Source organism: Eulemur rufifrons, unplaced genomic scaffold (genome assembly GCF_041146395.1).
Source record: "Eulemur rufifrons isolate Redbay unplaced genomic scaffold, OSU_ERuf_1 scaffold_125, whole genome shotgun sequence".
NCBI lineage: Eukaryota > Metazoa > Chordata > Mammalia > Primates > Lemuridae > Eulemur > Eulemur rufifrons.
In genome coordinates, this window is record NW_027182907.1 from 258,280 (window position 1) to 271,407 (window position 13,128).

At 43.6% G+C, this 13,128-nt stretch overlaps 1 protein-coding gene across 1 annotated transcript in view; it reads right to left on the minus strand.

Moving 5' to 3' along the window:
• Nucleotides 1–755: 755 nt before the first annotated feature.
• Nucleotides 756–13,128, minus strand: part of NSUN7 (NOP2/Sun RNA methyltransferase family member 7) — a 50,153-nt gene continuing 37,780 nt past the window's right edge. Inside the window, exons 9-11 of the mRNA XM_069464838.1 lie at nucleotides 10,563–10,680; nucleotides 2,548–2,671; nucleotides 756–2,050 (exon numbers count right to left, since the gene is read on the minus strand). Of these exons, the coding sequence (XP_069320939.1) occupies nucleotides 1,430–2,050; nucleotides 2,548–2,671; nucleotides 10,563–10,680 (863 nt within the window). The 3' untranslated portion in view covers nucleotides 756–1,429. The remainder of the gene's footprint in view (nucleotides 2,051–2,547; nucleotides 2,672–10,562; nucleotides 10,681–13,128) is intronic.

A 13,128-nucleotide genomic window follows, 5' to 3' on the forward strand; every position in this document is an offset into this window, starting at 1 on the left:
AAGAGTAATAATTAACATGTGAAGCATTCGTTTGGAATTTAAAATATAAAGCTTGGTTCAAGTATAAAAAATCTTGTTTCCTTCTTTCACTGACATTTTACTGATATATGTAAATTTTAAAAGTAAAATTACTACTACTAAAGTGAAATTCACTTTTTTTATCCTAACCTCAAGTGATAAAATAAGAAAATAGAATATTAGAGTTGAAATAGACCTAGTTATCTTGAGGATAATATCCTACTGAAAATCATGCCACCTGAATTGAGCGTTTAGCAATTTACATAACACTTCTACACAAATGAATTCCAAAAATAAAACTTTAAATACGAACTTTATGAATGTGTCTATGAACTTTTTTAAACAGTAAGATTTATAGTTGTATCTTATTCTATTTAATGTCAATTAAATGTCTAATGTCAATTTCTGTTGCCATGATGAAAAACATCAGTAGACCTAGAAGTGATAACCATACCAATTCTTGGCAGGCAATTGATAATACATTCAAGATGAATCATCACGTAATATAAGTAACGTGCTACAGTGTATTTTAATGGTGCATCAGAAATGATTGGCCAAAGTTGGATTACTGTGTGCCATTTGAAATGACTTGTGCATTTTGCTGTATCACCTGATCTTTGAATAGAATCAGAAATTTTTATGAGTTTCTTCAACAACAGGTATGACTTACATTCAACAGTTTGGATGGAAATTTGCTCACCTTTGTTTACAACAGTGTTTTGCGTAAGTGGTAGGAAGGGAGGTGTGACTGTGTTCAGTCGGCTCAGGATCCTGGGAGCTCTTCCCGCGACCATCGAATCGCTTCACTCTGTAAACAGACACCTGAGCTACACACACCTGGCGCTTTGGCACTTCCTGTGCTTCCTACTCATACGCAACCTCAGTCACATGACAAAAACTCATGCCATGCCCTGTTCAAAGAGTAGTTTGATAGTTAAGAAAAAAACCAACTTCGATCGTGACTGAAAGAGTTAAGCCCCACCTGCCTGGGTCCCGAAGCGCAGGCTGGAGCTGGCCGCAGACAGCCAGCACCTGGGCCGCGTCCGAGCGTCCCGGCTGCCCCTCGAGTCTGAGAAGCCGCCCGCGGGGAGGCAGGAGAAACTGTCGCAGCGAGTCCAGACTGAAAGTCAACACGGGGGAGACAGGTTCTAACAGCCGGTACCGAGTCCACACGGGACAGCCTACAACGGTCAGCACTGAGCTACTGAAATCGCCAGATGCTGCTTTGCTTAACCCCCTACTTTATTGTTTATCCCTTGTCTTAATTCTCTGAAAGTGATACCACCTTTACAAGACACTAAGTGCCCAAAAAGATGAGTATCTTGTGTAGGGATGTGAAACCTTCTGAGAAGGACCAGATTTTTGAAAATAAAGTCACCTGCTCTCGGCCCCTGTAAAAATTGCAGGACAGTCAGAGCAGCGGTCGAGGACGCCTGGGTGAGTTTTCTTTCGGCTTTTCCCCCTTTCTGGACAGTGATGGTGTGGGAAGGCTGCTGGTCGCCAGAGGCCTGGGGGCCACCCAGCGATAGTAGAACGCTGAAGCTGGTCCATGGGATCTGAGCCCTTCGGAACTTGAAAATGGCATCGCTACTGGAGGCAAAACGATCTCGATGGGCTTCAGGGGAACCATCCTGTCTTCTGGCCGAGGTCTTACGAAGTTTGTCTGCCGCTCGTACAGTCTGGAGGGACCAGTGTGCTTTGTAAGCGCAGGCACCAGAGGGTTGGGGGAGCGCTTGTTGAGTTTTCTGATCTGGGGGGAAGCCCCAGCTGGAGCAGTTTTTTTCTGGGGAAGAGGTGATTTTGGTACTGTTTCGGCCTGATTAGCACCAGCTTTAGTTTCTCGATTCAGGAACTCAGCAATTTTCATTTGGATGCCATTGTTGTCAGTAACAGGAGCTTTTGCCAATGATGTTTTTGATTTTTTCTTCTTGTCCCGTTTTGATGATTTGCCCAATTCAATCCCATCCAGTAGACCCTTGGCTGCAGCTCGGGCCAAAACATCCTTCACAGAGACTGTGTCAGACGGGTCCCGCTACAATGAGAGAAGCAGTTATTAAACGTGGGAGTTCGCTATTATGCTGTATATTGCAAATATATCAACATTTCAGTAAAAACAAAGAGTATCTTATGCCAAAAGAAATAATAAATGGGTTTTAGGCCTTAGTCCCTAATATATCTCATAAACCTCAGCAGATGACTTTTTTTACCTTCCCTCTTTATGAACCCAATAGAAACAACGGGTGACGTAGTGAATTTCTCATACGCGAGGCGAGGGAAGACGCACTGGATGTTGACAGAGTGCTGGGGGGTGGGGGGCGGAAGGGCAGGCAAAAGGGGGACGCTCAGGAGAAGTGTAAAGAACAGGGCTTATCTGCCACACGGCCGTAATTCTTCCTCCTGCCCTTTTCGCTATTTATGAAACAGCACCTCGTTACGAACTGTTCTCGGAGTTCCCAGGTTCCTCTTAGGAGACCTTGTTGTTTCTTAATTCCTACGTATGACAGGGATTGGGGTTTTTTGTTTCCTTACCTCCCTTGTTAAAATAGAAAGAAAACAACCATTGGTAATTTCAGAGGGCTCCATTCTGAAAAACTTATCCGTAGACAAGTGTATCTCCTCTGAGGAGCACAGTGGAAGAACAGGAGGACTGAGCCTGCAACAGACACGAACAAACGTTTGGTAGTTACAACGGCTGCTTTCCCAACCGAGGAAGAAAACAAATTGCAGCTGAATTGCCTTCTATTTTATGTTTTACCAATCATTTAAATCGAAATTCCAAATAAGAATAAAATGCTAAAAAAGTCTTTCCCCAAATCCAAAAGAGTTAAAAGCTCTAATATTTCATATTAGCTCATTTATTATACTTCCCCAGTTCTCCATCTTTAAACAACTACATTAAGAATAACAAACTTTTAACAAACTAAGAACTTCTCAAAGTCACTAATGTTAACAAAAGGCTTCTGTTATCAAAACAGTATTATAGTAATCACAAAGTTATAATCCAAAATTTCTTATACTTCCATACATTATCAAAATACAAGAGGTAGGACTTCCTTCTGGTTACTTTTTGCACAATTACAATATAAAAATGTAGCCAACATTTTAACTACATTATTCCTGCCAATCACTTTCTGAGTACACATGGATGAGTTATACAGGTAGCATTCAAGAAAGCAAAGACCTGGTATCAGAAATGTAAAAATCTCTAATCGCTAATATGTTTAAACTAAAATTTGGGTTTTCATATTTAATATTTAACTTCTCATTAATAAGTTCATTCATGAATAAATCTATTTCCATGCTTTTAGAATTATATTTAATAAGGCAAAGCAATTAAACACTATTCTACATGAATTAACACATCAGGAAATCTTTTATTCATGATTTTTTCTACGTAATGCAGCTACGAGCCCAAGAACACCAAGGACTGCCCGTGACTGCCCGAAGCCAGGAGACGTGGATGGAACACAGGCTCCAAAAGGAACCAGCGCTGCCAACACCTCGATCTAGGACTTCTGGCCTCCAGAACTAAGACAAGGTTTTGTTATTGTAAGACACCAAGTTTGGGGTAATTTGTTTCAGCAGCCCAAGAAACTAATATACACAGCAAACAGGATTTCTGCAGATGTAATTAAGTTCACAAATTAGTTTACCTTAAGATATGGATATTATCTGGGTGGCCCTGACCTAATCATACAAGCCTTTTAAATCTGGGTCTAGAGGTCGGGGATGAAAAAAATCAAAAATTCAGAACTAGAGATGAATGTGAATATGTCACGCTGCCTTAACGATGGAGGCAGCCTCCTGGCAAGGAAGGCGCGAGCAGCTCGGCGCAGCCTTGGATGGACAGCGAGCAAGGAAATGAGGACCTCAGTCCTACACCCATGAGGAGGAGCTTGGAAGGGGACCTTTCCCAGAGCCTCTAGACAAGAATTCAGCCTGGCGGATCCCCGGAGCAGAGAACCCAGCTGCGCCACGCCAGACATCGGCCCTGCAGAACTGTGAGCTAGTTAATAGGAGCTTTTAACCAGCAAGTTTGTGGCAATTTCTTAGGCAGGAATAGAAAACTATTATAATACACAATGGCTCACCCTAAGGGAGGAAGAAATGCCAGGCTATAGCCAGCGGACAACAGAAGAAAGGATTCAAAGACCTGAAGGTGAGCCTGCCGCAGGGGATACACCACTGAGGCTGGGAAAGCCCCGGAGGATCCACCTGTGTCAAAGCAACGGGAGATGCCGGCGAGCGGCACGGAGAGGTTCAGCGGTAGCTTTCCCCTGTGGGCAGGGCATCAGCAGGAGACGCTGCTACAGCACCGGGCCATTGACGGCAACAAGAATAACAGGATCCCGAAGTAGCAGACACCAGGCACGCAAGTCATCCCGCAGAAGCCAGACATATGCAATTACTGATCATCACAAGTGAGTGCCAGGTGGGAGTAGCAACCCCCTCCCTCTCTGCACAGCTCACCTTCCCCACTGAATTATCTCTCAAAACACTTACTAAAATAGCAACAGTTCCATATAGTTGATGTGTAAATTACCTATAACATAATGTACACACACACACATTCATATGCTGATATCCAGCTGGTACATGCCGGGATGGCGGCATTGGCCATAAAAATATCCAGATTCCTGGGCTCCAGCACGCCCAGCGCCCCTTCAGGCCGTCCTGCACTGAAAGGAACAGAGGTTACAGCTGGCTCATCAGGGGACCCCCAGGGCCCTGCTGCGTCCCCCTAATGGGGTATGTGGGGATTTAGAGGTGGAGAGATATAGAAAGGAAATTATTAACCTTCCTATTATGCATCTTTGGATTGTTTTATTTAATATGTAGATGTGGGTGGGGGTTCTGTAATTAACAGAAATAAAATTTGAGAAGAAAACCATTTTATATAGTAAAGCACTGTCCTATTAGTATGGAAACAGCCAAATATCAATCAAATGGAATTAGGGACCCACACAGAAGTACATATGGGATTACAGCATATCAGAAAAGACGGCATTGGGCCGGGCGCGGTGGCTCACGCCTGTCATCCCAGCACTCTGGGAGGCTGAAGCGGGTGGATCGCTCGAGGTCAGGAGTTCGAGACCAGCCTGAGCAAGAGCAAGACCCCGTCTCTATTAGAAAGAAATTATCTGACCAACTAAAAATATATATAGAAAAAAATGAGCTGGGCGTGGTGGCGCATGCCTGTATTCCCAGCTACTTGGGAGGCTGAGACAGGAGGATCGCTTGAGCCCAGGAGTCTGAGGTTGCTGTGAGCTGGGCTGACACCGCGGCACTCTAGCCCCGGGAACAGTGTGAGACTGTCTCAAAACAAACAAACAAAAAAAGACAGCATTTTAAATCCGTGGGAGGAGGGGGCAGCAAAAGATTATTTAGGGAAAAAATTAAGCTTGATCCATACTATACTTTTCCAAAATAAATAGCAGAAAATCAACTACTTAAATACAAAAAAGATAAAATTATAAAAAGTGGTAAAAGCATCATAATCTGGGGATCAATATAACAAAATATAGAAGCCATAAGGGAAAGATGGATATCCAGAAATTTGAAATTTCTGGAAAGCAAATTTTTAATTAAAGTTTTTATTTAAAAATAAAAAGATAATCTAAAACTATTTCTAATTTATATGAAAACAGCAAATATCCCTAATACACAATAAGACATGGAAAAAGAATAACCCAGTTGACAAAGTGGGAAAGTACATGAACATGCAATTTACAAGTTAATAAACAACCATAACCATTAAAAGTTATTGAACCTTTGTTATATCCCAGGCTCTGTTCATGTATTAATAGAGTCGATCCCCACCAGGCTCTAATGAAGTGATAGCCTTGATATTTTTACAGCCTCCCCTTCCTCTTCTGCCTTCACAACAACCTTCTGCCACTTAACAAAAAAACGGTGTAGCTGTTATTTACCTCATTATGGCACATTGTCCCAAGATGTTAAAACCTCCAGGGCACTAAACAAAGGGACAGCTGGGCAGTGGGGCTCTCCCGCCCACAGCAGAGTGGCCTTTAGGTCGGAAACCTGAAGAGAGGGTCGAGCTCCCGCAAAGCCGTGTTTCCCTCCCTCCCATTTCCCTTCCTCCCCTTCCTTCCTTCTATGCTTCTACCTCTTCTAGAATTAAAATTTAGATGTATTTATAAGAGAATGTTTATTTGATTTAAAGAATAAAGTCAGGTTTTTTTTCTGACAAGGTAAATCTGGTTTTGACAGTGAGAACTAGTTATGGAGAAAGGTAACACGTTCAGACGAGATCGGGCGCGTGCAGGCTGCCATGGGTCAGTGAAAACGTGAGCACGGATAAGTAAGTAAATACGTATGCGTCTCATGTGATATAGTAACAATGCTTATAGAAACTAACTTTGGGTCAAGCCCTATGGTAAGTGCCTTCCGTGCATTATTACATTTAGTTCTCACAACACAGTCCATTCAGGTAGGCAAAAAAAAAAAAAAAAAAAAAAGTAACAAGTTCAGCACTTTTCCGTAAATCAAATAAGATAAAATCTGCAGGTCCAAAGATTTAATAGAAATATATTTAAAACACATGTAACATTATAATGTAGAAATAATATGTTTTTCAACTATTTAAAACTTACGATGAAAATGTTAGACATTAACTTTAAAATAAAGAACAAGAGACATATTCAAAAATTTTTAGGGAGTATTTGAGCAAAGACATTTGAAACCCACCGTTCTGGAATCCCCACTTTTAACTACTCCACACTACACTGCCCAGTCAGTAAACTGGAAGCATGCTTAACCTCACTAATAAAGAAATGAAAATGTAATAAACAATGAGTTTATTAGATTTACCAGTCACGCCTTAGACTGGTAAAGATGTAGAAGTCTGATAAAACTTAGCATTTGTGAAGCTGTGGGGAAACAGGTTTACATGAGTGAATAGTTTGCTGGGTAATTTGATGATACCAATTAAAACTTAAAATATGCACATTCTTTGGTGCTGGAAAAAAAACTAGAAGACTATAAATCAAACTGTTAAGGACAGCTATATATTAAAGGATGGGATTCAGAAAACTTTCTTTTTAAGTTAGTACTTCTGTAATGTGTGAGGTTTTTACAATAGGGGACCAAAAAAATTTGCATAGGCCTAAGGTAAGTATCATGGTGGCTCAAGCCAAATTGAGCTGAATGTTTCTAGGACATTAAGAGGAAATATAAGCAACAGGTAGGTGATTAGATGACATGTAATACTGCTTTTGACCCTATTCTTAAAGGCCCGCTAGTATACTTCCCTGGGCAATGCATGATTTCTTGTGACAGCATCCCAGGGAGTAGTTAGAAACCTCTTGAATACACACTCTCCAATTTGAAGCTCAAATCAATCTAGAATATGAATTATTCTGCCTTTATGATAATGTCTCTGTGAAAGACCTCCACAGGGGGAACTACAAAATACTGAGGAAGGAAAGAGCAGAGGACGTAAACAGGGGGAAAACCATGCCATGCTCATGGGTTGGTAGAATCAACATTGTTAAGATGTCTATGCAACCCAGTGATCTACAGATTCAATGTAATCTCTATTAAAATACCAACATCATGTTTCGTAGATCTAGGAAAAATAATTCTATACTTCGTATGGAACCAGAGAAGACCCCGTATAGCAAAAGCAATCTTAAGCAAAAAGAATAAATTGGGAGGCATCCATTTACCAGACTTCAAGCTATACTACAAGGCTGTAGTAACTAAGATAGCATGGTACTGGAACAAGATCAGAGACAGACCAAAGGAACAGAACTGAGAACCCAAATATAAAACCATCCTCATATAGCCATCCAATCTTTGACAAAGCAGACAAAAACATAACACTGGAAAAAATAATTTTTTTTTTTTTTTTTTTTTTTTGAGACAGTCTCACTTTGTTGCCCAGGCTAGAGTGAGTGCCGTGGCGTCAGCCTAGCTCACAGCAACCTCAAACTCCTGGGCTCAAGCGATCCTCCTGTCTCAGCCTCCCGAGTAGCTGGGACTACAGGCATGCACCACCATGCCCGGCTAATTTTTTCTATATATATTTTTAGCTGTCCACATAATTTCTTTCTATTTTTTTTAGTAGAGATGGGGTCTCGCTCTTGCTCAGGCTGGTCTCGAACTCCTGAGCTCAAACGATCCACCCACCTCGGCCTCCCAGAGTGCTAGGATTACAGGCGTGAGCCACCGCGCCCGGCCTGGAAAAAATAATCTTATTCAATAAATGGTGCTGGGAAAACTGGATGGCCACATGTAGAATACTGAAACAGGATCCACACCTTTCACCTCTCACAAAAATCAACTCACAGTGGATAGCAGACTTAAACCTAAGGCATGAAACTATAAGAATTCTAGAAGAAAATGTTGGAAAAACTCTTATAGACATTAGCCTAGGGAAAGAATTTATGAGGAAGACCCCAAAGGCAATCACAGCAACAACAAAAATAAATAAATGGGACCTGATCAAATTAAAAAGCTTCTGCACAGCCAAGGAAACTATCACGAGAGCAAACAGACAACCTATAGAATGGGAGAAAATATTTGCATGTTACACATCCGATAAAGGGCCGATAACTAGAATCTATATAGAACTCAGGAAAATCAGCAAGAAAAAAATCAAACAACCATACCAAAAAAATGGGCAAAGGACATGAACAAACTTTTCGAAAGCAGACAGACTAATGGCCAAGAAACATACGAAAAAATGCTCAACGTCTCTAATCATCAGGGAAATGCAAATCAAAACCACAATGAGATATCACTTATCTCCGGTGAGAATGGCTTTTATCAAAAAGTCCCAAAACAATAAATGTTGGCGTGGATAGGGAGAGATAGGAACACTCACACACTGCTGGTGGGACTGGACTAGTACAACCTCTGTGGAAAGCAATATGGAGATACCTTAAACAGATACAAGTAGACCTACCATTCGATCCAGCAATCCCATTACTAGGCATCTACCCAAAAGAAAAAAAGACATTCTATAAAAAAGACATCTGCACCTGAATGTTCAGAGCAGCACAGCACAACCCACAATTGCAAAGATGTGGAAACACCCCAAGTGCCCATCAATACATGAGTGGATTAATAAAATGTGGGATATGTATACCACGGAGTATTACTCCACTACAAAAGACAATGGTGATCTGGCACCTCTTGTATTATCCTGGAGAGAGCTGGAGCCCATTCTACTAAGTGAAGTATCCCCAGAATGGAAAAACAAGCACCACATGGACTCACCATCAAATTGATATTAACTGATTAACATTTCTATGCACATATAGTAGCCACATTCATCAGGTGTCGGGCAGGTAGGAGGGGGGAGGAGGGGATGGGTATGTTCACACCTAATGTGTGCGGTGCGCACTGTCTGGGGGATGGACACACTTGAAGCTCTGACTTGGGTGGGGCAAAGGCAATATATGTAATCTAAACATTTGTACCCTCATAATATGCTGAAATAAAAAAATTAATGTTTTTAAAAAGCCTAAATATATATATAATGTCTTTAAATATTACTTGTGCCTTTTATACCGTATTATAATCATTAATCATTTACCTGAGATAAAATACAGATATTTCTCCATTTTTGCCATATAGTCTTAAAAATCTTATCCCTGACAAATCAAGAGTTATACAATCCATATTCACCAACTTGGTTATATGCCTCCAATAATGCCCTTTGCCACTAGCTAGACAGTGACTTATCTATGCTATGTTGAGGACCTCTTAGAACATGAGTTGGCTTTGGCCACCAACAGGAGCTACTGCCTAAGGAAAGAAAGTCAACGAGAAGGGAAAGAGGCGTAACGAGCACGTCCACTGGGAACAGCCAAGGGAAAATGTCAAAAGGAGGAAGCAGACTCTATGCATATTATGAATGAGAGGAAAAGTTCACAACATGAGAAAAAAGTAAAAAATAGACTTAAAATACCTTTTTCAGTGCCACAGTCTTAAAGAACTAATTAGTGTCATTTATTCTTAGATATACTTCTTTTCTTGATGTCCACAGTTCAATTGTATATTAATGTTCTTTTTCTCAACTCTTAGTTTATTGCAGCATTTTACCCAGAAGCTACTATAGATATCTAGGTTATTTTTTCCTAAGTCCTGGTGGGTACTAAAGGCTAAAAATGGCTATAGAAATGTGTAAGCTCTCAGGTAATAAACATCCAAATTTTCTGTCTACTTTCTAAGAATATTTTATATACTTATTTTTCTTCTACTAAAGCATACATGTATCTAAAATAGGGATGTGAAATTTGGACCCAGTTTATCCAGAAACTAGTCAAGTCAAAGCCAAATGCTTTTAGTTAACAGTAACAAAAACAAAATAATCTTTTAATGTTTAAGAAAATGCTTATGCCAAGCTGTTGTAAAGGCTCTACAGAATCTACTTTAAGGTTAAGATGAGGTTATTTGATCATATTAAAGTATAATAAAAAGGCAGAACGTCTTCATACAACTTAGAAAATCCTATTTTTCCCTTTCAAAAATCTTTGGTAGTTTGGGTAGTTTGGAAGAGTCCTTTCTTTTCTTACCTGTAAGGTTGCACTTTATTCCCAAGATCTTGAAAGTCCAGCGCCTTCTTAACAACAGCTTCATTTTCCTCTGGATACACGGAACATGTGCAGTAAACGACTGCCTGGGCTTTAGTAACTGCGGGTAAAGAAGACGTAGTGCATGTAATGGCCCCACCGACAATCCTACACAAATCTGCTATGTTTCTAAACATGTATTGGACACCAACACCACATGGCCTTGAGGGGACGATTTCCAGAGGCCAGAATGGCTCCCCTGGAAAGCAGAAGCCTGTGTTGGCGATGCGGTTTGCGGTCAGTGAGTCAAGTCGATTGAACCGGACCGAGCGGGAATTGCAAATTCCATCACTGTGACCAACCTAGTTACCAACACAGAGGAGTAGACGCTGCCGATGACCGTGACCTTGATTCTCCCAGCCGTGTCGGAAGGACCACAGAAACTGACAGCCCAGATGTGAATCCCAATTCTGTCACTAACGCGGTGGGAACCTGAGCCAAGCACGTCAAGTCTCCCGTCTCCCGCCTGTCACACGAGGTCCCGCCGCTGCCCGCACGTCACTCGGTGCTGAGCGCGGCCAGGACCCTCCCCGGCGTCGGGACCGGCCAGTGACCCACAGGGACAAACATCCCCGCCCTGCTGGCGCTTTCTCAGAGGAGACCAAGGCAGCGACCCGGCGAACTGCTCGGCAGGTTAAGTAACAAAGGCCGCGGGGGACCTGGGGCGCGGTGGGGGCAGTTTCCGGAGAAAGAGCGTTCCAGCCGGGCCGGGGACGCATTTCCCAGCGGGGCCGGGGACGCATTTCCCAGCCGGGGCCGGGGACGCATTTCCCAGCCGGGGCCGGGGACGCATTTCCCAGCCGGGCCGGGCACCCTGAGCAAGGCAGCGGGCACGGCAGGGCCACTCCAGGCCAGTCCAGTCAGGGCAGAGGGGACTGGGACGGGCTGGGACATGAGGTCACAAACTGGTCCGAGTGCCAGCTGGCACAGGGACGTGCCGGTTTTTACCGACCATGGCGAGATGCCACCTGTTTCAGTGAGATCGCTCCAATTTCTGTGTCGTGACCAGACCGGAGGGCGGAGGGGACGCCGGCAGAGAGCGCGGGCGGCCGCCGCGGGGACCGAGACGCCGGTTTGGACGCAGTGGCGGCGGCGGTGGCGGTGGCCGGATGCGGCGACGCGGTGGCGGTGGCCGGATGCGGGACGGGCCGGCGGCGACAGGAGGTCCCGGCCAGGCCTGGGCCGGGCGAGCGCGAGGCTGAAGCCGCGGTCACCGCGCGGGGACGCGGGCGGCAGAGCAGGACGTGCGTCCCGGACGCGCCGAGGCGGATTCCCGCGCGTCCCCGTCCCCGGAGGAGACGGCCCGGGACAGCGACCGCCGCCCACCCGGTGTCGGGCAGGACAGCAGGGCCCGGAGGGCAGCGGGGAGGCGACGAGGCCGCGACTGCGGTGTCGTGGGAGACACGGAAGCCAGGGCGTGAAAGGACAGAAGTGGTGAGTTTCGCCGTCGCCTCCGGGGACCCCGGGGACAAGGGCCGGACGGCGCAGCTGCACCGGGGCCTGGTGACCCGCCCGGCGCCCTTGGTGGCAGCAGCGAAGGGTGACGTGAAAGGCTCAGAAAGAACGAGAAGGGCGAGTCGGAGAAACACTGTTCTCGGAGGAAAAGCAAGTCACGGAGGGAAAAGGGGGACAAGGGGACAACATTCAGAAAAGTTAAAATGCGGGGAATTGTTGATGGGACTATTCATTCTAGGGAGCACAGAGGGGGACAGGGAGAGAGTTACGGGGACCAGAGCACAGACGACGGGGGTCGGGGGCTTCCAGAGTCAACTGTCATTCACAGGTGTCAAGGACGTAATTAGCCGTGTTTCTCAGGACACCACAGCCGAGAGTGGCCGCGAGGCTGGGGCCAGAGGGTGAGGCAGGGAGGAAGGCCTGGAAGCTGGGGGACAAGACACAAAATGACACACACAAACAGCAGGGTGCCTGCCACATGACAAGTGATCAATAAATGCTCAAATGTTTTAAAAAGTATTTCCACAACTAGTAAGAGGACTGAGCATGTTTGATTTCAAATGGAACTTTTAGTCATTTGCATCAAAATTTGGTCAGGCACTTAACTACCCAAGCATCGTTTTATGGGAAAATCAAATACAACTTGTTTTGATTTACAGTACGTCTTCTGGTAACAAATTGTCATCATAATCTTGAGAGTTCCCAAATTTTATGTTTATTTGGCATAATAAAGGTTTATTAAAATCCCTTTGCTTTTCATGATTCTTTCTGAAGCTTTTTTAAGCTTTAAATATTCAATTAATATTAAATGAAAATGCATCAAGTAAAAAAATTATTTACTAACATCCTGACCTTCCAACCAACTTATTTCATAGATTGTATACATACTATCCTGTTCAAATGAACATTTATTGGCAGTATCAACTAAAAGGGCCGACCTCCTCTGTGCTATTTTGCCTTATTTCCACCTCACGTATAGTGTATCTTCATGTGTGGAATTATCTACTCCCACATACTTATCCCTTTTATTATTTGTTTTATTTTATTTATTATT